Below are 27,977 nucleotides of genomic sequence, written 5' to 3'. Positions count from 1 at the left end.
GTTGATAAAATTTTTAGCTAACGAGATTGGTAGAGGAGTGTGATATTCTGTCTAAACCATGTCCTATGCTCATGTTCAAAAGATGCTTGAGCTTAACTGGCACTTGTGGATTGTGATTTTCCTTGGGGGGTTTGACAGAGACATCTTTTTAAGAGATTTGTATTGTTGTGACGATGAAATTCAAGTCAAGACAGATATTTGTTGACGCATATGTGATTTAAAATCAATTAGGAGCTTCTCTTCTTTGAAAAGCCATATGGGCATCTATGTGATGCCGCATGGTGAAAGAAAATTGAGGGAGTCGTGCATGTGATAATGATAGACAAAAGAGAGAGAGATATATAGTTGCGGAAAAGAGATTGTATTTTTGTTTTCTTATTTTAAGAAGAATCTATTTTGTGTGAAAGTGAGATTTGACTATATTAGAGCTTTGGGCTTCGAGTTATTTTCTCTTCACTATTTTTGTATTCCATCTTTGATAATAAATTTCTTCATGATCACCTATGTCTATGGAGGAACCGCATAAATTTTGATATTCCTGTGTATAATTGTTTTGTCTTATTTACCATAAGTGTAGCCTTTTGTACAACACCAAACAAAGCCGAAACCACATACTTAGTGACCATAAATGACAACAAGAGAAACAAGACTTTACATGCATAACTCTTATGTCACAATTTGACATGGGTTTTCTAGAAGTTGAAAAGTCCCTATTGCATGTGTTGAGACTTTAGAGTAGTCAATTTTGTCTACATACATTGCATTGAGCTTGGATAAATAATTGGATGTGGGAATTGACACGTGGTATTCATATTTCAGGAGGCTGTTTAGGTTAAGGGTTTTCGTATATTTGACTTCACAGTTTTATATTCATGTCACACAAAAAGGACTGAATTATCACATTTAGCATTTATTGATTTAAAATCTACATATTAAATTGACATGTATCATAAAAGCACGTGATTTTCACATTATTACAAATCTAACTGTGTATATATTATGACATGGTGAATATGTTGTAACTTATTTAAAATATTTATATGATGCGACACCATATATATCATTAGATACAACAAAACAAAATCTTAATTATGAAATGGATTTCGTGAATCTCACATACATTTTGAATTCGAAATTCATTTCAAATAGAGCATTTGAGAATCACATGTTCCAAGGACACAAATCAATTCAATAGACTTGATTAGAGAAATTTCTTCCTACCTAGTTTGGAAGAAAATTGTCTTTACCAATTGCAGTCTTTTCTTGGTCTTTCTTGAAAATTCACCATAGCAAGACCAAAACAAGAAGCAGCAAACCACATTATAAAAACCAAACTCATCCTTAAATTTCATTCTTAATCAAATTAAGGTCAAAGAAAGGTAGTATTACCTTACGAATAAATACGTAAAGAAAACTTTATTATTTTGAATCATCTTATGCCATGTTACTCAAAATGATGAAATTTGAACCGAAAACACAACATAAGGTGAACATTACAAAAAAGTAATATTATATATTATACTCCTATCTCATCTTTATCTCATTGAACTGATGTGATAGTACTCATTAACTTTTTATTTTTTTTTCAACAATGGTCGATCCAAGGGCAGAAGGCACTGCCAAATCAATCTAGTGAGATGAATACAAGGGTTGATGAATAAGTCAAATGAGATGAGGGCGAGATATAAGTGTAAGTATATAACATTTCTCTTACAAATATATCATAACAAAAAAGGATCTTAAACCACAAGCTTGGTGTTCAGCTGTGTAAGGTCGCAAGTCCAGAATAGTATTTATTTATAAAATCTAAATATTGAATATATTATCATGAAAGTCATGAAATTAAATGGCTCACACGCCCAGACAATACTACCAACTACCAGTAAGGATTAAACATTTTCTACTTTTACAGATTTTGTATCCTTTAAATTAATAATTCTTAATATTATCCACTTAGAATATTATTAGCAATGAAAAAGTAGTAAGTGGATCCCATTGCAAGACACTGCCAGATGCGTATCTCAGATTCTCATGCCCAGTTGTTAGCGATGGGCTTGTGGAATATACTCTACCTAAACTTGAGAATATGCTCGGAGTTGTTCTCTTTGGCGTTCGTTTGGAATTGCAATTTTATGGGCAAAACATAAAATTTTAAACCAAATCGCAAAAAATTAATTGTTTGAAATTGCTTTCTTAAATAATTGCAATTCAAAAAAACAAAAAATCTATTTCCAAATTGATGATAAAAATGTGTTTTTTTTTTTTATAAAAAAAATGCACAATTTTAAAAGTTAAATTGAAAGTTTAAAAGTCAAACCACAATTTTAAAAATAATATTTTTAAATCACACTTTTTGAAATTGCAAAATTCAAAAGAACCCTTGGCGATAATTGACATCAATTTTCAACTCATTATCTTATGCTGTAAATCAGATAAACGCACACATTGTGCACAAAACATGGTTTTTAAGCCTATCACTGAGCATAAAAGTAAACTTCTCCTGACATGACTTTGGCCTGATGTTCGAATTTTGTTACGATCCCGAGGATTAACGGTTTAACCAAATCGGTATCCAATAATTTTCAAGCTTTTGAATCAATAGTTAGACCCATTACTGTTGTTTGCCAAATGTTAAGGCAACAATTATTTACCGCAAACAAGTTCAATAGTCGTTTATCAATGCCTTTCCCCCCTCATTTAAGGATAAAAACTAAGTTCAAATATTGCAGATCATAAACATACGAAGAGGAGATGATCGCGAGCGTGCTTGCACCAGGATCGTATGCGCAACACAGACACCTTAAATCGCTTTACCAGAAATTTATTTCGAGGCTCCTTCAAACTGATCTCGTAGCAACTCGTATCTCTTAAGCTCGGCCATGGAGAGGGAAGGAGACAGCTCTTCTAAGACCTGATTGGTTAGGACAAGGCATTCAGACACAGTCAGTCCCATAAATTGGTTCAAATCTTGAAACATGTCTTTCACATGCATAGGCACTTGCTTTTATTTGTGTATTTTAGTTGTAATTTATGGATCAGTCCAAGATATTGAACTACCAAATATTTCAGCAGGATGGGAAGAATGGATTTGATAGGCAATACTTGATATAAGCACATGTGAGTTTTCTGGAATCCTCAGATATGAAAGAACCTTTTAATATGCAGGGGCAATTTTATTAGTCAAGAAGACTAAAAAAAAAAAAAAAAACCTTTCCAATAGTTTTCTATAGCTATTCCCCGGGAAATTGATCAGAGATTGTTCATCATCAAGCTAACTGATACCAGAATAGTTCCAACATATTCCAATAAAATAACTTACTGTCATGAGTTAGAGCTCTACCACTAAAAGTGCCACTCTTTTCTATTACTACCAACTAAGAACGAACAAAATATGTATGATTCCCCTCAAGAATCACTTTGTCAAGAGAATTAGGTCATACCTTCACAAAATCATCATAGTCAACAACGACAGAGTCTGCTTGATCATCAATGCGAGAAGAATCTGAATCTACACTCAAAACCTACAAGAACGTAAACCAGTCTAAGCACCTTGTCTAATCACTGTATAAATCATGATTCATCACAGCAACAATTAAGTGTGCAATTGTGCAAATGTTTGCACTGCCTAATTCAGCCATACGGTATATATATATATAAACAGACAGCACTTCTAATACGTCTAATTATTTAAGTAAGACATAATTACTTGGGATCAAGAATTGATTGTATAGTGCTGAGTCAAGACCAATAGAATAAATCCAAATATAATGCTCACTAGACTCACCTTGCGTTTTGCAGCATGAAACCAAGCATCTGCACACAAAGCATACATGTCTGCTCCAGTGAAGTTTTGGGGGCATTTCTTTGCTATTGAGTAAAGCGATACATCTTGATGCAATTTAAACTTTCGTGTAAGTGCTTTGAGGACCCTGGAGAGAGAAAAAATCAGGATGCCAAGAACAGCCAATCACATTAACAATCTTACATAATCTTTTGTTTCGATTGATGAGTTACACATGCATCTGGCTACCATTTAATTAAACTACAACTCATTGGCATCAACAATTTTACATAATTGAATAAAAGAATAAGGAGAAACTAACCGCTCCCGATAAGATGCATCGGAATTCACTCCAACATATAGAAGCTTATCAAATCTGCCAGGCCGTAAAAGTGCTGGGTCAATTAGATCTGGTCTGTTGCTTGCCCCTATTATAAACAGGTCCTAAAAGCCAGGAAGATTGAAAAAGATAGGCAGTTTTCTTAGGATGAAAGCAAAAGAAGTAAACAAAATAATAGTGTACATTTGAATCTAAGGGTCAAGTAAATATAAATTACCTGTGTCGAATCATTTAGGCCATCTATCTCCGCAAGCATCTAGTGACAAGGGAAAGTTTCCACGTTAAGTCTTCATTGAAGGAACAAGAGAAAAAAATATGCCAGGCTTTATAGCAAAATATATCTGCACCTGTGAAACCACTCTGTCCATAACGCCACCAGAATCACCAGAGGCCCCTCGAGCTGGAGCAAGAGAATCAAGTTCATCAAAGAAGATAACACATGGGCGTGCTGATCTGGCCTGCAAAGCAATGTGCAGTATCATAACTTGTGAGCTGAAGAAAATGTATCGAAACCTAAGCCATATTAAAAAATATATATAAAGTACAAAAGAAGACGCAAGAAATATTGATAATATAGATAAGAAGAAGAGGGATGTTTTACCTTCTGGAAAATGTCTCGAACATTTTTCTCTGATTCTCCTATGTACATGTTGATCAGCTCAGGCCCTTTTACACTGAGAAAGTTTAGGGAACACTCCGTTGCAACAGCTTTTGCCAATAAAGTCTGAGGTTTGAAACAAAGTTTAACCAACAAAAGTTATGAAGCCGGTTTTTGATAAGAAGAAAAGATGGTAAGTTGAGAAATCACAGTTAACTATTGAACAAGCCAGGACATACTTTCCCTGTTCCAGGAGGACCATATAGAAGAACACCAGAGCGCTTACGCAACCCAGAAGAAAACAAATCCTTATGCAGAAGAGGTAACTGCATATATGACGAATAGGAATGATTATAATTATTCAAGTCAATTACGAGGGGCAAGCTAGAAGTGGGCTTTCAAGCCTACTTCCCAAATTCTATATTATATGCAATGATACAGACGAGATGTGTGCAGAAACTAAATTAGAAACCGCACAATGGCACAAAATACTTTCAATACATAAATAGCCTTCAATTAGAATTTTTTTTGACATTACATCTATTGTTCTTTTACATCATGTGAATTGATGTTCTAGAAGATATTATCAAGTCATTTCTCTAATGAAAACTACCATAAACCTTAAAAATGCATTTGAGTATGTGAAGTACAGGTCCATGCTGACACATGAACAGAATATGACTCTCCAAACCTCCTGAATTTCTCAACATCTTTCATGCTAGATCTTTTCAGTAATGTGACATTCAATAATCCGTGATACATTCTTTTTATCATTCTTTTCTATCGATAAGTTACACATGCACCCAATGCGTCTTGAGCCACCTCACCTTCCACCCCATTCCTATGGGGGGAGGAAGTTCCATTTGTGTCAGAGCTCGTTGATTTTGTTTTATCAACATTCACTAATGCTTTTTTTCTGTTCAAATGGTAATGGTAGGCTACACAATGGAGGTAGCCTTCCCCTTCCAAAATCCCTACCCTCCTGTCTTTAACCAAAGACCTCCACCTTGATAAAGGTAGTGACCTATTTTACTTAATTAAGTACAAAAAATGAGTGACCTAATGGAGGGAGCAAGTGGATTCTTGTGATAAACTCTCCATGTTTCATAATGTTGTTGAAGAACCACTAAGTTTGAAAAGTCCATGTAAGTACATTGACCCTGACAATTTGCAAGCCCATAGATACATCCCTTTTCAGGGCAACGAGGTGAAAAAGGACCAACATAAAAAAGGTGGCCAAAAGAGTGTTCAAACTCCCATAGTTCTGCACTCTGGATGGGTAAAGTGCCCACAGACTAACAATATGCAACATACCAGATTAAAATATGTTGTAAAGGGTTTGACTCTATCAGTTAATGCACAGCAATAAAGAGTATACTCTGATTCATAAATCGCTAAATAGGCAAACAAAACCAGAAGTACCTACCTTTTCCAGCCTTCTATACTTGCATATTCAGTCTTTTTTTTTTTTTCTTTTCTTTTTAGAGGGGATGGGGGCGGGGAGGGGTTTTCAAATTATGACAAGAAATCTAATATTCTTGGAACCGAATAAAACAAAGCAGTCTTTATGGGTGATAAGAAACAAGGAGGCAGTGGAGGTAAATGAGCACACCTGAACAGTATCCAATATTGATTTCTTCACGTCCTCAAGCCCACCAACATCTTCCCATTTCACATTGGGAACCTAAGGCCAAAAAAAATTCAGAAACAGAATAAAAATCTACAATCAGAAGTAAACTTCTCTAAGAATAATACTTTCCACACAATAGACCGTTCATGAAAAGAAAAGAAAAAAAAAAGAACAATACCTGCAATACATACTGCTGATTATGAACAATGACATAAGATCAGAATATGAGATTAACTTAGATGCCTTAATTTACCTTTGGAGTGCCCAATGCTGATGCATTCCTTTTCTTTGATCGTTCCAATGCTTTAGTCAAGTCTTCTTTTCCCAGAACCTGTGGCGCAACTTCATATGACTTACTGTCTACTTCCTCAGGCTCAACCTTTTGACGTAGAACATTGCCCTTGGGAATTAAGTTTGCACCAGCATCAGCAATCATAGCACGTATATCCCTGGGCATAAAACCAGATGTCTGCCCAGCAATCTCCTTTATAAAATCCTCTGAACTAGCCTGCAACAGGCAAGATTCTGACGCATCAAAGTTAACAGTCATGATCCAAAGAAAATAAACCATGACCACCATGTAAGATATTCCTGAAAAGAGATGCATGAGCAATTTGTGTGGCCCTTAACAGCCTCAATTAATGAGACACCAAATGCCATCCACACACGAAGGGATAAATCTGTTGATTCATAGGCTCCATATGTGCCTTCCAAAAACTGATTCAACTAGATAAAATTTTCATCCCATAACAGTGTATGAGAATACCCAAAGACATATAGTGGATGGATAATGCAGACAATGAGACAGCTTATATTTTTGTGATATCATTGTAACATAAATGCTGGGTCCAGCCAAGACACATATTTGCCACATACAAGGAGACAGTAAAAATTATCTTTTCCCAACTCTGGCTGAGCGTCAAATGCATCATTAGTCTACAAAAGCTATTAACCCATAAACCACATAAAAGGAAAAAAAAAAAAAAGTGATCGCTTACATCAGGCAGAAGCTCAGAAACACTTTGCAGCGACTGGGACAGCATTTCAACCCTTTGTTCCTCAGTCAAAGGACCCATACTTATTTCATGGCTGAAGCAACGCCTTATAGCTGGTGGTAGACCTTCAGAATTGTCAGCAGCTGCAACCAACAAAACCTGATGCCTACTTATCTTCCCACCATCCTTCACATGCTGCATCAGCACAATATCAGAGTAAACATCCTTGACAAGCCATAATGCAGAGTAAGCCTTGTTCTTGAGAATAAATAGCAAAAAATTACCATAAATAATCATTTCCTTTCTCAAACTAGATTCCTCCTCTGACACACAAGAGGGGAAAGAAACACTTGGATGCCCCCTAAGGTCCTGTCAGACTATCTCCAGTACCTGGGCATCTTTGGAACTCCTAAACCAGTCAATAGTGGGATCTAAACAGGCCTAATATCACAAATATCTCTTGTATTGCAGGCCTTTTCTAAGAAATATCCTAAAAGAGTACTATAACTATGCCTCATGAAGAGGAGGTAGGTGGCTAGACTCTCTTCCTCCCCCTCCCTACTCACTTTATCCCAAAAAAGAAATGCCATAAGCAACCAGATTAATGCTCTTTCCTCTAGTGTAAAGATGAACTAACAAGTGAGTTCCTGTAAATGGTAGTGAAAGCAATCCAATATCAGCAAATGGGTTACCACATAATTTGTGAGGTCCTTGGAAGTACTTTAGTCCCTTCAAGAAAGGCGATCATATCCCATTTATGTCCAAGCTAACAGGGCTCCACGGAACTAATCTGAAAACAGATTTTATTGCCATGGGATGCTCAAATCTTTAGAATTCCTGGGGCCTGAGATTTCTACCTTCCTAAATTGTGAAATCGTTTATGGCTGTTCTTTTGCTTCTACCTTCAGTCCTCATGCTCCCCCACTCCACAAAAATACCATTTTTCTGACCCTCCCCCTAATTTTGTTCTTTCCTTTAATTTAAGCAGAAAAAAATTTCTCCCTGTCCTGAAATAGATGGGATTTTGCAAATGACACTTAATGAAACACCATAAACGTAACACTCCTTAGGTGAGCCAAGAAAGGTTGGTTCAAATCTAAGGGTAATATGGAAAGTTAAGCAGATAAATACTTTTTTCTTTTTTTTTTTAAACTATCGTATATGTTAGGACACCCAAAAACCAAAAACTAAATCACTCCATCTATTTTGGGACGGAGTAGCATCTAAGTGAAGAAAAAGATAGAAATGAAAACTTCTATCATTAAGCGTGCAATCATTCACTAGAAATTACAATATCAGACTACATAAAAGTATGATAAATGTCATATAAGAGCAAGAAAATGGCACAACAAATAGTTGCATCTTACGCAATCATCAATGGGTTCTCCTTTAGAATTAATGTCTTCATCTTCATTGACTAGCTCGGTGAACTTTCGAATAACTGATGCAACTTCTGAAGCCACGCCCACCTGCTCATTTGGTGAACTTTCCCGAGAGCCCAAGTTTCGGAAAACATCAAAATGGCGGAGAAGAAGAATGGTTGGCAAATATCTGTTATCAAAGCCAATAGATGAGGAACAAGATGGGGGAACATCAATATTCATTTTCTATTTTTATCTTTTATTTTGGATCATAAAACAATATCAAAGAAGCAAAGCATGTGTGCAATATCCTCATGACCAAATATAGCAGAGATACCCATTACTCAAAGAAAAGGTCTGATGCCAAGTGGTATAAAAAGTGAAAAGATGGGAGATGCAACACAAGGACTTTCAAGGAGGCCACACATCAAGAGTATTATGGACTGTTTCCTGAAACTGAGTTCGGCATTAAGAAAAAAACTTATAGATGTTATGTTACCCGTACTAATATAGCAATATTTATTAAAAAGAAAAAAAGAAAGCCATTGAAAAACATTTTATTAGGATTGTAACCATGTGTATCTCCTTTTTAAACCATGCAAGGGAAAACAGTTGCAAAGCAAGTAACAGTAGAGCACAAAACATAAGTTCTGTAAAAACTTGCATATATCATACATGGTGTGCTCAACTGCTTCACCTTTGAGCGGTGTTGAAAGCTTGAGCTAGTGCAACAGATGTTTTTCTTTCGGAGGATGCCATTAGATTATGACAGCTATATTCCACTACGTGCAGGCCCAATCGACAAGCAACATATTTGACCACAGTTCTCTTCCCGCATCCTGCAACAGGTATTGGATCAGAACCACAAGCACACATAAGCAAGTAAATAGAACCAATGTTATTTTTTTTTTTCGTACAGATGGTAGTTCTTGGGGATATTGTAGCCAATTAATGATCTCATTAGAAAGATTTTTTTTTCTTTTCCTTTTTTATTTAAAAAAAAACACAGACAATTAAAGCCAAAATGCAACTCAACAGAAAGATCGTATTTGTACAGCAAACTAAAACAACAGATGAGGAAACATAAGACACACCTGCCAATCCATATAATAGAACTGAAACTCTGAATTTAGAAGAAAGAGCCGATGGACAAAGAGGTGGTGTAAGAATGGAGGCCAAAATTTTCACCGTGTCCCCATGCAAAGGTGCAAATTTTTTTGGTCCGGCAATCAACAAATCTGGGGGAACAGCAGAAGGGACACTACCCCCAAGCACAAGGGCAGTTTGGGTGCTATTGACTCGAAGAACTTGTTCATCTGAAGGTTCTATAGCTACAACCTGTGAACAAACATTACATCACGATAAGAACCTGATGCATTATGACATTCCTTGAGCATATGTGCGACCATGCATAGGTACAGGGAAACTTACCTTGAAGTAGATAATGTTATCACTTCTATTTTGTGAGTTTTGGTTGCAAGGAATGCAAACAATTGAATTGCATTTCCAATTTAAGCAAATGCTGAAAATATCGCCTCGTGCTAGATATCTATCTGCTTCAAAGTAATTCTGCAATGCCAAATCAATCATATTTTGACGATCTTCAGCTTCAATAAACGAACTTCCTCTGAGAGATTCAAGGGTACCACATTCTGGTATCTTCACAAAAGAAGCCCTCAAGTGTGAAGCATATCTTGGCAACCGAGGGAAGGGTTCCAACCCTACACTAATCGCAGAACCCTGAATTGCTTCCCCACATGTCTCGTCGTCCACTTTACCATGGAAATAAGATGCCAAAGTCTCTTGACCTTGGTGGACGACAGAATTCAAGCACGATATGTGCAAGTCAAGGTTGAATGCCAAAAGCGGAGATAGATAGGCAACTTCCCCAACCGGCAGCAGACAGCCATTTTGAGAGAAAGTAACCGAAGGAAACATAAGCATTGTATGGTAAGTGGATGATTTAAAGACAGGTGACATTTCGTGAGTGCCAGGAGGGTCTAAAACAACAGCCTGAGCAACTCTTCTTACATTTGTCTCGACGTTCTTGATAAGCACCTTGTGTATTCAAAACCAAAACAATAATAATCTTAACAAATCATAGTGCTGTCAATTTCATATTCATAAGAACTTCCAAAATTATACTAAACCAAACAAACAAGATAAAATACTTTTCAGCATTAGAAACCTCAGAATCATATATAGTCGAGCTTCAATTACTCAAAAAAGGATTATTTACTATTGCATTTACAATCTGCAAATTATACCTCATGTTTGTTTGCAGTTCCATTGAGCTTATACTGCGATTGATCTCAATTTTTTGTAATTCGCATACAGAGACACATTACTTGATAAAAAAAAAATGTTCAAAATTTTCAATTATTGTTTTTCTTTTTGTCGCGAAAAGTGACATCTACAGCGAACCAAATACTTCAATTAAGTTTACTAGAGCGAAAATTATAGTTTCCGTCGGGACTGATAAGTAACAAGTTGAAAAATTCAATCTTCTGATTCTTTTCTTTTCCTTCTTTTTCTCTACAACCAAACAAAGCTTCTGAAATAAAATTTGTTTACCAGTGAGCCCGAAGTTATGGACAGCCGTTTAAGAACAGAGGTAGAGAGCCCGACCAAAGCGGCGTCGTCGAGGGAATCCAATTTGGGGTCCGAAATGACGTCTCTGTCCGTCGAGAACCGGAGAATTCCCGCCCGTAGCTGTAAGTCCCCGGACACGTTTCCGACAACGACTCGGACTCGGTCTACTTCACCGAGCTGCGACGAACTCAATATGGAACTTACAAGGAGCTTGGTCGTAGAGAGCACCAAAGGCTTCCTCCTCTCCACCATTGGAAGCTAAAACCCTAGGGCTCTCCTGAACTACCACTTCACTGTAGAGAGAGAGAGAAAGAGAGAGAGAGAGAGAGAGAGTTGAGCAAATCGATGAAGCCTTTTTAGTTTTGGAAGTTGGTGTTGACGCGGTAATCTAATCTAACCGTTTCGGTAAGCAGCCTAAATGCTCCCACATCGAATAACAAAAGAATAATATTTTCTTCATATAGTAGCAACCAACAAAAGTTAAGTGCCGAGCCTGGTAGCGCAGGTTTGTAACCCAGCATGGGGGCATTAAGGCGGCTTCTGGAGCTTCGGGGCGGGCCATGGGCTTCCTGTGGGATTAGTGGGCCCTTGCTTGGCACGCCCTCGGTTGAGGGAATTATCCGGAAATTTTCATTCCAACATATTTCATCCGGTTATCGGATTGAGGTGGTTGGTGCGCGCAATCGCTGGCTTATCAGAGCAGCGACGATGTGCCACAATAATACCCGGGATGGGCCTTATCGAGCCTGGTACCCCTCTAGAAAGCCATTGTTGGCCCGCTTCAATTCAACTTCCGTCTTTTATATTTGATTTTTCTTTTCTTACAATTTTTGGATATGTTGCCTAGTAATTGTACAACTTCTTCTTTTCTTTTCTTTTCTTTTCTTTTTTTTTTTTTAATAAAAAAGTTGGTGAATGAGACTAATTGTAATTTGTAACGCCCCGTCTTTACTTAATGAAAGGCACACTACTATCTCTAATAAAAAAGTTGGCGAATGAGACTAATTGTAATTGTACAACTTCTTCTTTTCTTTTCTTTTCTTTTTTTAATAAAAAAGTTGGTGAATGAGACTAATTGTAATTTGTAACGCCCCGTCTTTACTTAATGAAAGGCACACTACTATCTCTAATAAAAAGTTGGCGAATGAGACTAATTGTAATTTGTAACGCCCTGTCTTTACTTAATGAAAGGCACACTACTATCTCTAATAAAAAAGTTGGCGAATGAGACTAATTGTAATTTGTAACGCCCCGTCTTTACTTAATGAAAGGCACACTACTATCTCTAATAAAAAAGTTGGCGAATGAGACTAATTGTAATGCCCCGTTTTCATCACGGAAATCTCTAATTCCCACTAAGCACTACTATCTCTATTTCAATGTTTATTATCTATCTCAATGTCATCAGAGATTATAATTCTCTCAGTGGAATAAATTATTATTTCATAGCTATACCTCAAAAATGAAACTAAGTGCAGAGCCTTTCTACTCATGCAGTCATTTATATTTCTATGCCACAAGTTGGCCAATGACTGGCATAATCCAAACTTTTTGCTAGACTCTTCAGGAATGATTGCTTGACTTAACCTTTAAACCAATCGAACTTATCTTTCCTTTCTACTGATCATAGCCTATGCTTTGGCATCAAATCCTAGAGATTTAAACTCTAATAAGATCCATTTCCTAGGGTCCTTAGATCCAACTGTTCTGATACCAAAGTATTCCTAGTCATCTTAATAAATCCATAGGGTGTTACACTAATTGTGACTATTTTATTTAAATGTGATCATAGTTGCACCCATCAGAGATTATAATTCTCGCAATGGAATAAATTATTATTTCATAGCTATACCTCAAAAATGAAACTAAGTGCAGAGCCTTTCTACTCATGCAGTCATTTATATTTCTATGCCACAAGTTGGCCAATGACTGGCATAATCTAGACAATTCAGGAATGATTGCTTGACTTAACCTTTAAACCTATCGAACTTATCTTTCCTTTCTATTGATCATAGCCTATGCTCTGGCATCAAATCCTAGAGATTTAAACTCTAATAAGATCCATTTCTTAGGATCCTTAGATCTAACTGTTCTGATACCAAAGTATTCCTAGTCATCTTAATAAATCCATAGGGTGTTACACTAATTGTGACTATTTTATTTAAACGTGATCATAGTTGCACTTATTTTTGAAAAATTTCTTATTCCATTGAATCAACACCTTAAATGGTGATTATCCAGCTTATTGACTTCAATACTAATACCCATTTTCCTTGCTAAATTTCCTGATTTTCCCAAATATAACTATTATTAGTATGAGTATCAATTAGAGTATAGTCAGTCTCCAAAGAGAAGGGGGGTTTGGTTTGCATAATAGACCCTTTAAATGGAATAACTATTTATATGAAATTGTCATTCTTTTATTTGATAGGAGCTAAAAAAAATGAGAGGTATAGCTATTCATGAGGGAATACACAAGGTTTTCCTTTTTTATTTTTTTTTTATTTTTTTTTATTTTTATTATTATAATTTAGTCTCGAGGGGTTACGGCTACCCCCGATGTGATCATGTGAGGGTGGTCTTAGCCACCCCCGATGCCACCGGGGGTGGCCGTGCCATCTCCAGAGGGCCTTGCTGGTCCACCACGAGGCCCTTTGGGGGTGGTGCCACCCTAGGGCCTGCTGTGGTCGGCTACCTACACGTTCAACAATTTTTTTTGTTTATTTAATTTGAGTTTTGAGAAAAATTAGAAATGATATGAGCTTTTTAGTAATTTTGGTTTAATTATAATTATGAAATATGTGTTTCTACCAAACTAATGAATTAGAATAATTATTTTATTCCAACCTCTCATATTCTCAGTAATAACTATTTATTTTCTTAACAGAATACCAATTCCGCAAACCAAACGAAGTCTAAGGGATTCAATGTAAAATACAGTTCAGCTTGAATCATTTGCTGCTTCTCTTAAATGGAAGCCTCCTTTCTTAGTGCTTAAAACCTACTAGATTTGTTCTACAATTGTTTATATCTCTCATCGTTCTCACCAACATCCTGGGATGTGGTTATATGTGGTGAGGGGCTTGCAGATAAGTTCCAATAAATAAGAGATGGAAAGAAATGCCAATCGCAGCATCCATGTCACGCCCCCAATTTTGGGGAATGAGAGAAACATGAAGTTAATTATTTAAACGTTCTCATATATATATTTTTTCATGTTAGTTTGTACTACAAGAGGCTAGGGACTCAAATTCAGTCTGATAAGGAACCGTTTCAGCCTAAGTAGTCTTTATGCTCCCACATCGGATAACTAAGAGAATAATATTTTCTTCATATAATCGGAACCAAAGAAAAATAATTGCCGAGCCTGGTAGCGTGGGCTTGTGACCCAGTATGGGGGCATTAAGGTGGTTAGAAGGTTTTCAATTTGGGCCATATGCTCAGCCTGTGGGGCTTTAGAGGAAGGCCTTTGCTGGCTCACTTACCTTCGGAGGAAGTTTGGTACGGGAGATTTTCCGTATCGATCCGGGGATGTTTATATCCATTAAACGTCACTGATGGCGCATCGCTGGCTTACCAGAGCAGCGTGGAATGTACCTTGAGTTGCTTCCCCCCGATGGCTTAGCGAGCTGGTACCCCGCAGGCCCACCATATTGGTCCCACTTCAATTCGACTTCCACCTTTTTTCAATCTTTTTGTTCCCACATCGGATAACTAAGAGAAAATAATCTCTTCATTAATTGCAACGACTAAGTAAGCATTGCCCTTGTGAGTTGTGACCCAGTTTGGGGGCATCAAGGTTGCTTTAGGAGCTTTGTGTTGCGCCATTGGTCCGTACATCACTTGACTCTAGGGGTAGTTGGGCCCATCTGGTTGAGTGCGCTTGGGTTGGCTCTTGGAGGGCGTGAAACTCTACTGTCGACCTTATAATGTCGTTGGATTTCCAGAGCAGCAATGTACTCCCAGATCACACGTACCCTGTGCATACCAACCATTGGCTCACCACTTCAAGTCAACTTCCATTTTTTTTTTTTTTTTTGGTTTACCAACTTAGAATGTGTTTGGGATTATGATTTCGCAAGAATAATCTGTATTTTAAAAAAATATTGCAAAACATAATGTGTTTGACATTACAATTTAAAAAACACTTAAATGGGAAAAATATTGTTATTACAAAACAAAGGCACAATCACTAGCTGGAAGCTTGCTATATATCATCTCAGTATAATTCTTCAACTAGGAAATCTTTTACTCAATCATGCAAGAAAAATCCAGCAACTACGGCCAGCTTCTTGTCAATACAAAACTCACTCCAAAACCACCATAACCTGACTGTTTTAAGAATGCAACATTGGGTTGGGCAATGGCATACTTGCAGGGTCGTAGTTTGGTAGCTCATCATGAGAGTGCTCTCTCGCCTTCCTACTAAAGGAAGTGGAGTTCTACCACGGGTTTGGTTGAGTTATGGAAAAGCTGATTTCTCATGGCAGTGTTATGTACTTTCAGATGGCCCCATCGAACTGCAATCCGGCCGCAAGCCCGCCATTGTCCCACTTCAACTCGACTTCTAACTTTTTATTCTTCTTTCCTTTTATTTTTCAGCCGTAACCAGTCTTTATGGTCCCGCATCGGATAAGTACGAAAAAAATCTTTTCTTCATATAGTCGCAACCAATAAGCGTTCATTGCTGAGCTCGGTGGTGCGAGCTTGTAACCTGACATGGGGGCATTAAAGGTGGTTTTTGGAGATTGGGATCCTATGGGGCTTAGAGGGTCCTTGCTGGCTTGCCAGGGGAAGTTTACACCATACGCCACCCTGTTGGTGGCCATGACTTGCTTTTACTAGCGCCTGCATGGTTTGTACCCATGGCTTTACTTTCCCGATCGAGTTTGGTACCCCCACAGGCCTACTGGTATTGGCCAGTTCCAATTCGACTTCCACCTTTTTGTGTGTGTTTTTTTTTTTTTTTTTTTCTTTTAAATTTACTACTTTTACCAAAGTAAGAAAGAAAGTTCGAGTGTTAAATTAAATGCTGAATATGTTGCTTGATTGTACAGCTCAATACCATACCCATTTCTCTTGCTAAATTTCCTAGATATAACATTAATTATTGGTGGTACTTGCACCAAACATAATTTGTTTTTTATTTTTCAAAATTAATGTGTTTTTTTTTAAATTATTATTGAATTTGTGATAAATTATTATTGAATTTTAATTTAATAATAATTTTAAAAGTCAAACAAGTTTTGAGAAAATATAAAGAAGACATTTATCATTAATCATCGCGGACAAGATGTGTGGTTATTGTTTTTTTTTTTTTTTTTTGGTAATTTTACTTGAGACTCCTGAATTATCACGCGATTTGACAAGCCTATCATGCTAAATATGTTGCTTGATTGTACAGCTCAATACCATTTCCATTTCCCTTGCTAAATTTCCTAGATATAACCTTAATTATTGGTGGTACTTGCACCAAACATAATTTGTTTTTTATTTTTCAAAATTAATGTTTTTCTTAAAATTATTATTGAATTTGTGATAAATTATTATTGAATTTTGATTTAATAATAATTTTAAAAGTCAAATTAGTTTTGACAAAATATAAAGAAGACATTTATCATTAATCATCACAAACGGGATATGTGGTTATTGGTTTTTTTTTTTTTGGAGGGTAATTTTACTTTAGACCCTTAAATTAGCACGCGATTTGACAAGCCTCCCAAACTTCAAAACCTCTTAATTTAAACCCCTAAACTTTCAATTGCAGTCAATTTAAACCACCCCGTCAGATTTTAAATGTTAAAAGTGAGACAATGATGTTTATACCCTTAATTCCAAATTAAAAATAAATAAATAAAAATGAAAATCATGGATATTATGGTATTTTTAGGTATTTCCGTTAAAAGTTAACAGCTAAATTTGACGAAGTGGTTCAAATTAACTACAATTGAAAGTTCAGGGGTTCAAATTGAGAGATTTTGAAGTTTAGAGGCTTGTCAAGTTGCGTGATAATTCAAGGGTCTAAAATGAGTTACCATTTTATTTTTTTTAAGTCATAGTGATCACTGTTAGTCCTTCTCATTCATGGCAAAAAGTCTATTTTTGTTACTTGTAGATTTTTTATTTTATTTTATTTTATTTTTGGCTCTCATTACGAAGCATAATTAATAACCTTCATTCCTAAAACTGCAAAAGATGCAGAGCACAAGAAGTAATAGCTATAATTTTCTGAATATTTATGTATCAGAGTTACAAGTAAATACCAACATAAAAGAAAAAGTGGTAGAGGGGCATTTTGAACACGCTCTTGGGGTCTCCTATTCAAACCATCAACCTATAACTCTTTATAACTTGCTAACACGTGTTAGCATGTGGTTAGAGCCACGCTAGTTATTAAAAAAAATTAAGACCCTCTAACCACATGTTGACACGTGTTTTAAAAAAAATATTGGTCTAGCATTTTTCTATATATTAATACTAAAAAAAGAAAACTAAAAATGCAATTTAAACCCGTAATAAGTAACTCTCTTGACACTAATCAATTGGGAGGAAATAAGTATTTCATAGACATATGAATTGAAGTTTCATGTCTTCATCAAGTTTAATTAGGGGGTGAAAAGAGTAACTTCACCTGTTACTGTTAGATCCAAATGTACTAGCTGATGGCATGGTATTACACTGCCTCCAGCCCTTTTGAAAAAAGAAACTTGAGCTGTTTTGATATGAATGCGAATCAATGATTTGCATATTTACAAATATAGACACTGCCAATTAAGACAATAAAATGAGTTAGAAATGAAGGAAGAATAGCAGTAAAAGCAAATCTTTCACAACAGAGCACCACAAACCTCTAAAGGAAAACACTTGATGAATGCAGTTCAAAAAGCTGCATGGTTGTTATTACTGTAATTACTTTCTTGTATATAATTTTGGCTGACTTATTCCTGCTTGTATCTATCAACAACAAAGAGAACATTGTTCCCATCTACAATAATATAAACTATAGAAGACCACCTGCAAATATGCATAAAACACAAAGTCAGAACAAAAACAGAGAATTAGAAACAACAGGTTGATGGAAAAGAAAAGATTGATGTAAAAGAAGTTGCCTACATGAGACTGCCATTTCTTTTATGCTCTATACTCTAAAGTGTCAGTGCTGGTAAACCAATATCACAAAATTCGAGCACATTGGGGCAGCTCCCCATGCTTCAAGTTGTCTCCAACCAAAGTAAACATCAAATTGAGAGGACAGAAAAACTATAACTTCCTTAGATGAAAAATGAGGCCAATTGAAGTTTCGGTATCAAAATTCAAACACCCCAACTTTTAAATCTTCAACCACAATCCTGAAGGATCATATATCCACTTACATAAAAAATTGCAGAATCGCTTTGGCAGAACCTTAACTGATTCACACTTCCTCAATTTGTCCCTTGTCCAATTCAGAAAGCAGATACGGCCCTTAAATGGTTCATTTCAAGATGCCATTACTCATCTTGCATCACAAAAATGTATAGAGTGCACTAACTTTGCAAGTTGGTGATGACTAGTCTCTCGAGAACTATCATGCAGTGTGGCAGAGAGATCCAGGTCAGCCTCTTTTTCTTTGTTCCTTAAAGGCTTAATACACAGGACACACCAACCAAAATTAATTTCTTCTCAGGGTTGAATTGTCTCCATAACCACTTTTGATTCTTTAACGGCTAATGGCCTCCATTGCAAGCCGTACCAAACGTAGACATCCCTCAACATCTTGGAAGTTAAAATCAAGAGCCCTTTTAATGGAAGAGATACTCTCCCCACATTTGGTCTCACCTAAGCTTACATTAGTAGCTGCAAAAGCAATTCGTGATTTCCTTGAGGCTTCCATTGCAAAATTTACATCCTGTGCCTGCATATCATCAAGTTTGATTATGCTCATATACAAATAGAGTATAATATGGAAAAGAAGCTCAGTAAGACATTATAGCTGTTGTATCATAGGTAAGATTACATTATAAACTTGATGTGGTTCGGATGGAAGTTGTGCTGCCCATACATAAAAACCATTCCAAGACACATATAGCGAGATATTAAGCAGGATGCTTTTGCATCAAGGGTATTGAGGAAAGATGCATCATTTGCATATAATATTCTTCTCCTACTAACAATGTACATTTGAAGCCTAGTTGGTTTATAATATTATTATTCTTAATATTCTGCAACAATTTAAGTTTACAAACAGGATTAATATATGCTTACAAAGCTGAGCAACCGCACAAAGTTGGGACGGCTTTGGGCAGCAATGACATGGTTTCCAGCAACTTAGGGAGAGCTAACACCCTTTGATAAGGTAACCTTGTCCACTGTGGTGGGGTTGTTTAAGTTGTCAAGATCAGAGGCAGATGAAGAAGGAGACTCACCTGAATGATGCAACAAAAGAATGACATCACATAACAACAAGAATAGTAGTAAACACCCCTTTTAGTGTTAATTCAGTGGCATATAATAAACTCTGAAAGGCAATTTCTAAAGGAAAAGAACGAAAAAAAAAATCATTTAATATGACAAAAAAAGGGCACCCTCGTGGGCCTCGTCACAAGCTCTTCTTTTAAACATGGATTTTAGGCAAGCATACTAATGCATGTACCACTCCACCAATTAGAGAGGCCAAACAAAATTGTTTGTCAAAAACAGTCAGAACAGAATAACCAACACGTGTGCCTCTATATAATTTGATTTTTCACTGAAACTTTTTGGGGGAAACTACATTTAGCCTCCTCTAATAACCACCCTATTTGAAATGTCCCCTTAATGCTTCAATTTTGCAATTACCCACTTCTTTGCAATGTCCTATTTCAGCGACCCAAAATGAAAAATGGTAATTTTTTTGCTTTTTTTTTTTTCAGAATTATTTTATTTTATTTTATTTTATTTGCTTATATATATATATATATTTTCTAATTTTTTGCCATAGGTTCATCATACAACTATATCAAATTATTAGATGTGTGCATTCACTTGTGTGTGACATTTACTTAGAACTGTGGGAAACTCAGGATTTTATGCTAAGAAGAGCTTATTGTAGCTTTAATGCATAACAAGTAACTATGAAATAATTTCCCAGGAAAAAAAATTTGTTCCCACAGAAAAACAACAATTTTACTAGATTATAATTACCAGGAGGAACCATTTGTAGAGCAGTTTGCAACTCGTGGCGATCTCTACTTGCACTACTATGTGAGAAATAAACTACCCTCATATAAGCCACCTCCATGCATTTGTAGGCCAGAGCAGCAGCAGCCATGTGTTTGGATTTCTCATATTCATGGGCACAAAACCTATTCCATACAGCAGATGATCAAAATGACAGGCACGATAGCTCCAAATGCTTATTCAAATTTACAAAGATCAACAAATCCAGAACAATTTCAATATTAAGACAACCAAGTTCCAGATAGCTGCAGTATTATCCAGACAATTAAAAATTTATATGCTATATCTCTAACAATGGGGAGAAAATAGAATGAGAAAGAGTTACAATCACTACAGATTTACATTATTCAACTTAACCAAATGAAAAGATGGTTAAGAAAGCTTCACTAAGAATGAAGAAGACCACAAAGATGAATCCCAAAGGTTCAAGCCTTAACCCAAGAACGAGTCTCAAGCCTCTCTCCCCCTCCCCCTATCTCTTGTCCTCTCATTCCAGAACCCAACACTGGCTCCTATAATCTCCAAAATTAACCTTTAACTAAAAAATGAACTCTTTGATCTCAGACCCAAAAGCCCTCCACATACAAGTCACAACAAATGAGAGATAGTATCCATAGGTTGGTTACAAGCCAAGATATTGCCTACAACTTCACATCATACCCCTGTATTGGGTAAGGTCTGAAGTCTTTATGGACCCACAAACAGCAGAGTGGGTGCACACATGCAACGGGTGTGGTTTAAAATATCATGACTCATAAGCCTCAATCCATTTTAGGAATAAAAAAAGTTAAGAATTAATAAAGAGATGGCCATGATAGAGAACCACCAAGGACTGCAGTTTTGACAAATTTTAAGTGATGTTACAATGTATGACATTATGTGGCACATTCAGCCTCTTTAACCCAAGTCAAACCAGTTCTTTTAATTTACTATTTAGTAATGAGCAAAACATTTACATATTCATGGTGCCAGGAATTCTACGTCCTGCCGTGAACATTGCTTATTACTTAAACAATGACTAAAAAAAAGAGAGAGAAAAAAAAAAAAAAAACAAAACAAAGGGAATCAAGAACAGAACAGGTAAACCCCAAAATTCCATGCTTTATATTTTGACTTACTCGCATAGTTTTGCAGTTCTACTATACACTTGCTTCGATTGAATCATCTCACTATGTTTGGAACTCTCAGAGTGCCCAGACTCCAACAGATAGGCTCCATAAAGAAACTAGAGGGCCGCCTCAAAGTAAAGTCCCGTACTCTCAAGATTTGACCCAGAGTTCTGCAAAAAATAAAAGTGGCAAAGAATTAGGGCAGAACAAACAGCACCATCAGTAAATCAAGCAGAGACTGTGAAAACCTTAAGACGATCAGCCAGGTGTTTTAGATCTTTAGCTTCTTTCAGAGCATTGTTAGCAGCCTGGCTGGAGGAATCTCTTCTAGCAGGACTAGGGGCATCAAGTTCCCTGGCCTTCGGCCCATTCGGTGTGGGATGTCTTGAACTACTGTGTTGAGTTCCATTCTGCTGATCAGCCTTTCTTATTTGTTTTCGCAGCTTAAACGCATCATCACCTTCAGAGGCATCAACTGCTGAACTATCTACTCCATTTCCATTTTGGGACCCAGTAACTGGTCTGGGACAACGGTTCAGTGTTTCAATTTGAGGTCCTCCAGACGGTGGTAGCGGTAGTGACTTCCCTCTCCCAGAAATTAGCCCAACTTGATCAGTTTTGTCAGAAGGGAACCTCTTTGAAGATCTTTCACCATCACAGTCTTGCAGCAGATTTTGCTTTGTTGTAGACGATGCATCTGGTCGGCAGGTAGATTCTACTTTGATGTGTGGACCATCATGCTCTCCAAGCTTTAACTGGCTCTCTCTTTTGCTACTCTCAGTTGACAGTTTTCCTGCAAGATCTTTCTTACTGACATATTTGTTCTCAGCTTCATCTGACTTGATTCCAGACTTCTCCTGCAACTGGTTTTTACCATCCCTCGGTTTTACTTCATGGGAAGGAGAGTGGTCTTGAAGGTCACAGAGAGAATCAGAAATCTTAACCTTCCCCATATCAAAGTCAGTTTTAAAACTCCGGTTTTTGTCCTTCATCCGTGAAGAGGACCCCTTCCCAGACTTCCTTGGACGAGACTCATTAGTACGAGGATGGCTGTCAGTCTGTCTTTCATCATCATGGCATTGACTTGAAGACTGTGGTTTACTAGGATATGGAGTATCCTGGCCTAAATTATATACCCCACCATTTGTAAGATGGCCATTTGCAATATTAGAAGAAGGCACAATCTGAGCTCTAGCTTTACCATCTGATACATGAGTAAAGTCCCTGTCTTGAAAGTCAAGCTCAGAGGACCCAAGGGACCTGTGATAAGCCACATTGAATGTTTGGTCCTTCCTTGCTGTCCCAGATCGATCACTCCCATCATCATCTTCAGCATCTGAGCATCTTCTTGGACTACCTACGGCAAAGAGACCAGTATCCGGAAGGTCATCTTTCCCCTTGAGGTCCCTACTTGCTGATGTAAGCTTTTCTCGATTAGAAGTTCTCATAGGTGATGAAGAAACTGATTCAACTGGTGAGCCTTTCACTTCCTGGAAATAGGGACCTCAAGCATAATTAATAACCTTCATTCCTAAAACTGCAAAAGATATTTTTTTGCTCCATTGCAAGCCTGACATGCCATGATCTCCTCTATTGAAGAAATTATGTCATGGGGACGTGAACAGTTTTGACTCTTGAATGTTTTGTTTTGTTAAGACCAACAACAGTTCAAGAAACAACTTAAGGCGAATAGAACAAACCTTTGATTTTCCTTTCTGAAAAAATCTCATAAACTTTTTAGAGCAATATAATGGAAATAATAGAAGTATGTAGAAAAAAGTCTCACATTGTAGTGCTCTTTTGTGTGCTATATATATATATATATATACACTCACATGTTTTACTTATTGCATGAATATACAATGATTCACATGAGTTTTGAATAAAATTTATTTTAACTTTGTCTTTATTATTAAAAAAGTAAGTGTATATCATATATTCAAGGACACTAATTTTTTAATTGATTGGAAGAAATTCTTCCGATCCAATTTGGACGAAAACTCCGTTCCCCAAACAATTGGTTGATAGATGAAGCCCATTGATATGCAACGATACAACTTGTGAGAATTTCCCGAGGAAAGAAAAAGAGAAATGAAAACAATAACCAAGTCTCGTGATTTACGTTTTCTTTTGGGACTGGATTTATGTTATCCTGTCATTCAGAAAAGGCTAACAAAATCTTGTCAGGATATGCTCTGTTGTGTATCAGTATTTAGTTATTGAATATAACCTCCCACATATCAGATGAGCTTTTTTTTTTTAAAAAAAAAAAAGGAAAAAAGAGGTTACATGAGTAGATCTTTCCAATTCTTGATTCGAATGGAAGAGATAATGAGGAATCCTTTGAAAATGCTACCAAATACAAGATGGGTAGTGACCCTCTTAGCTATAAAATGTGCACGAAAATTAGCACATCTAGACACTTTTAAAGCCGAAAGCATTTTAAGATTTTAACCTTGAAAGGAAGAGAGATCAAGAGTAATATCAGAAACAATAGAAACAAACTGCCAAGGAAAGAAAAGATGAGACTGATTCACAAGAATCACCAAAAAAAAAGCTCATATGTACTAGTGGTAGTGGCCCGAGTTATCAAGAATGTTAAAACGTTTAACAAGGCCTGAGTCTACCCATGAAAGGAATTTAGTAGTTTTGATGAGCACAGGCATAACAAGTACTTATCTCAAGTAAGTACTCTAAAGATCACAAACAGGAAAAATACGTCAAGCATAATTTACACTAATTGACAACTCAGTGACAGACTATTTAATTTAAACACCCAAAACTCTGAAAGCATGCATGCACCAGATATGAAGTGGAAACTGTTCAACTTCATAACATAAGCATGATCCATCAACAGATAAGTTGACCACACTTCAATAAATGGAGTATTTTATAAGAAAGTTTCCACACAATCATGCCAAAGATGGTAAAATCTTACATCACAGCCAACAACAGGAAAGTTGAATTTGGTCCCCTCGTCTTCATCCTTCAGAATTTTAGAAGCCCTTGCAAAGGATTATACCTCATGTTTGTTTGCAGTTCCATTGAGCTTATAATATTGCGAATTGATCTCAATTTTTTTGTTGTAATTCGCATACGTACAGAGACGCATTACTTGATAACAAAAAAGTTGGAAATTTTCAATTATTGTTTTTCTTTTTGTCGCGAAAAGTGACATCTACAGCGAACCAAATGCTTCAATTAAGTTTACTAGAGCGTAAAATTATAGTTTCCGTCGGAACTGATATGTAACAAGTTGAAAAATTCAATCTTCCCATTCTTTTCTTTTATTTTCCTTCTTTTTCTCTGCAACCAAACAAAGCTTCTGAAATAAAATTTGTTTACCAGTGAGCCCGAAGTCATGGACAGCCGTTTGAGAGCAGAGGTAGAGAGCCCGACCAAAGCAGCGTCGTCGAGGGAATTCAATTTGAGGTCCGAAATGACGTCTCTGTCCGTCGAGAACCGGAGAATTCCTGCCTGTAGCTTTAAGTCCCCGGACACGTCATCGCCGAGCCGCTCGTTTCCGGCGACGACTCGGACTCGGTCTACTTCAACGAGTTGCGACGAACTCAATACGGAACTTACAAGGAGCTTGGTCGTAGAGAGCACCAAAGGCTTCCTCCTCTCCACCATTGGAAGCTAAAACCCTAGGGCTCTCCTGAACTACCACTTCACTGTAGAGAGAGAGAGACGATGAAGCCTTTAGCATTTGCCTTTTCGTTTTGGAAGTTGGTGTTAACGCGATAATCTAATCTAACCGTGTCAGCCTAAATGCTCCCACATCGAAAAACTAAAAGAAGAATAGTTTCTTCATATAGTAGCAACAAACATAATTACATTGCCAATGTGGCGATGCGTCTCTTAGCCTTTGAGTTGAAGAGGGATTTGTTTCCTGACTTTCGAGTTTAGGAGAAATTGTATCCTAACTGTTGGGTTGAGGAGGAATAAATTGGTGTGAGATTATTTCTCATGGCTGTATTTTTGATTTTTGTATTGGAGCTACCCGACCATATCCTAAATCTAATCTGCACGAAGTAGATTTGTTTGTTCATTGTAAATGTACACGAGTTAGCGGGAGTTTGGAATCATTTTTATGATTTGTAACCTCGTAGCTATGTATTATAATAATTTTATGCTCGTAATACTTTATTAATGAAAGTTACAGATTTTCGTTCAAAAAAAGAAGTAAAGTGCCGAGACTGGTTGCGCGGGCTTGTGACCAAGTTGGGGGCATTAAGGCGGCTTCTGGAGCTTTGAGTTATTCCTCTCCTTTCCGGCTACTGATGGTCGGCTTTGTTCTTCTTTTTCGACCACTTATGGTCATGTCGGCAACCCTATGGGGTTTTATTCCGTTTACGAAATTTTGCCATTTATAACAGCCTCTTTTGACTCTTTTGGTTGGTTTAACAGGCCGGGTCATTCATTTGAACAATTCCCGACTGTTACTAGGATTTCTCTGTCAATTTCGTTTGTATTCTTGTAATTTCCCTTTTCCCTTCCCCAACTTTGAATAGGAAAAAAATAAAATAAAATACTTCAATCAAGCTTACTAGAGCGAAAATTATGGTTTTGGTCTTGACTGATAAGTAACAAGTTGAAAAATTCAATCTTCCCATTATTTTTCTATGCAACCAAACATAGCTTCTAAAATAAAATTTAAAACATTCCCATTAAAACATTCCATTTAAATCATTCCAAAGACACAAAATAATATATATATATATATATATATATATTAAAAATATTTCAACATTTGCTCCCACATCGGATAAATAAGAGAATAATCTTTTCATTATATAGTTGCAACGAATAAGTAAGAATTGCCGAGTCCGGTGGCGCGGGCTTGTGACCCAGTTTGGGGGCATCAAGGTTGCTTTAGGAGCTTTGTGTTGCGCCATTGGTACGTACATCACTTGACTCTAGTGGTAGTTGGGCCCATGATCCCTGGTTGAGTGCTTGGGTTGGCTCTATGAGGGTGTGAAACCCCACTGTCTACCTAATAATGCCGCTGGCTTATCAGAGCAGCGATGTACTCCCAGATCACACGTACCATTGGCTCACGACTTCAAGTCGACTTCCAACTTTTTGTTAATTTGTATATATGTGCAACTTAGTCCAAGATATTTATTAGTAACCGTGTAAAATCCAGCAACAAAATGCACCCCAATAAGCAAATAGGTTTACCATTTCCAGCAGCATTTCCTTCTACTACTCTTCCAGCAAATGGCTTATTAATTATTACACTATAAACATTTCCAGCAACTATTTCCTTCTACTACTCTTCATCAAATCACTTACTACACCAAGATACACATTAAAACACTAATTATTACACTGCCTTGACCTATTATAGGACATGAATTATGTATAAAATCAAATTTCCAGTGTTCGAATTATTACATTAGAAATTTCCAGCAGTCATTCTAAGTCATGAACCATGTGTTGGCATTCCACATGACACGATGACTAGCAAAAGTTCAACCTTGATTAAACTTTCATGTGATACAAAATCTTTAACTCATTTACCCATCAAAGCGTCTATATATACTACAAAACAAAGGCACAATCGATCACTAGCTGGCAGCTTGCTATATATCATCTCAGTATAGTTCTTCAACTACTAAATCTTTTACTCAATCATGCAAGAAAAATTCACTTCCAGCAACTACGTACCCAGCTTCTTGTCAATACAAAACCCACTCCAAAACCACCATAATCTGACTATTTTAAGAATGCAACATTAGCTTGAGCGTCAGAACAGAACATATTAATTAAAAAACCCCATTCTCATACACTCAAGAACAACCACATGTAATGTAAGACAATGGAAATATTGAAGAAAGGCTGGTTATCTCTCTGTACCAGACGATGTGTATTGATGTCAATTACATGTAACAATAACTCCTTATATACACATTGGAGTTTGAATAAATGATAACAAGTTGAAAAAATCAATCTTCCGATTCTTTTTTTTACTTCGTTTTCTAGGCAACCAAACAAAGCTACTGAAATAAACTATGTTTACTAGTGAGGCCGAAGTTATGGACAGCTGTTTGAGAGCAGAGGTAGAGAGACCGACCAACCAACGCGGCACCGTCGAGAGAATCCAGTTTGGGATCTGGGAATGACGTCTCTGTCCGTCGATAACCGGAGAATTCCCGGCCGTAGCTGTACGTCCCCGGACACGTCATCGCCGAGCGGCTCATTTCCGAGTCGCTCATCCCCACCATCGGAAACTAAAACGCTAGCTCTCCTGAACTATCATTTCACTGTACACATGTATGTAGAGAGAGAGATTGAGTTGAGCAAATCGATGATTGAAGCCTTTTGTTTTGGAAGATGGTGTTGACGCGATAATCGAATCGTTTCAGCG

The 27,977-nt window shown here is 36.9% G+C and overlaps 2 protein-coding genes across 3 annotated transcripts; both read right to left on the bottom strand.

Annotated features, from left to right (window-relative positions):
• Positions 1-2,548: 2,548 nt before the first annotated feature.
• LOC132171311 (peroxisomal ATPase PEX6) lies at positions 2,549-11,711 on the bottom strand. Its single transcript, XM_059582597.1, has 16 exons — positions 11,280-11,711; positions 10,137-10,763; positions 9,800-10,043; positions 9,403-9,544; positions 8,712-8,895; positions 7,348-7,539; positions 6,603-6,857; positions 6,332-6,403; positions 4,959-5,045; positions 4,723-4,845; positions 4,469-4,579; positions 4,339-4,377; positions 4,104-4,225; positions 3,785-3,929; positions 3,441-3,521; positions 2,549-2,911 (listed from the first exon to the last, which is right to left on the bottom strand). Exons 1-16 carry the CDS (start codon positions 11,547-11,549, stop codon positions 2,822-2,824), a joined length of 2,784 nt encoding a protein of 927 aa, XP_059438580.1. The 5' UTR covers positions 11,550-11,711; the 3' UTR covers positions 2,549-2,821.
• Positions 11,712-17,800: 6,089 nt separating this feature from the next.
• Positions 17,801-25,371, bottom strand: LOC132172216 (cysteine-tryptophan domain-containing zinc finger protein 3-like). 2 transcript variants are annotated; one of them, XM_059583679.1, is made up of 9 exons: positions 24,950-25,371; positions 21,853-23,094; positions 21,614-21,774; positions 20,460-20,620; positions 19,542-19,702; positions 18,671-19,191; positions 18,411-18,506; positions 18,146-18,311; positions 17,801-18,061 (listed from the first exon to the last, which is right to left on the bottom strand). In XM_059583679.1, exons 1-3 carry the CDS (start codon positions 25,235-25,237, stop codon positions 21,721-21,723), a joined length of 1,584 nt encoding a protein of 527 aa, XP_059439662.1. In that variant the 5' UTR covers positions 25,238-25,371; the 3' UTR covers positions 17,801-18,061; positions 18,146-18,311; positions 18,411-18,506; positions 18,671-19,191; positions 19,542-19,702; positions 20,460-20,620; positions 21,614-21,720. The 2 variants fall into 2 exon arrangements, with proteins under 2 accessions (XP_059439662.1, XP_059439661.1); XM_059583678.1 differs by having other exon boundaries at positions 18,411-19,191.
• Between the last annotated feature and the right edge of the window lie 2,606 nt (positions 25,372-27,977).

Source organism: Corylus avellana, chromosome ca2 (assembly GCF_901000735.1).
Source record: "Corylus avellana chromosome ca2, CavTom2PMs-1.0".
NCBI classification, from domain to species: Eukaryota; Viridiplantae; Streptophyta; class Magnoliopsida; order Fagales; family Betulaceae; genus Corylus; species Corylus avellana.
The sequence above is the reverse complement of the archived record's forward strand: the minus strand, read 5'-3'. Positions and strand labels throughout refer to the sequence as shown.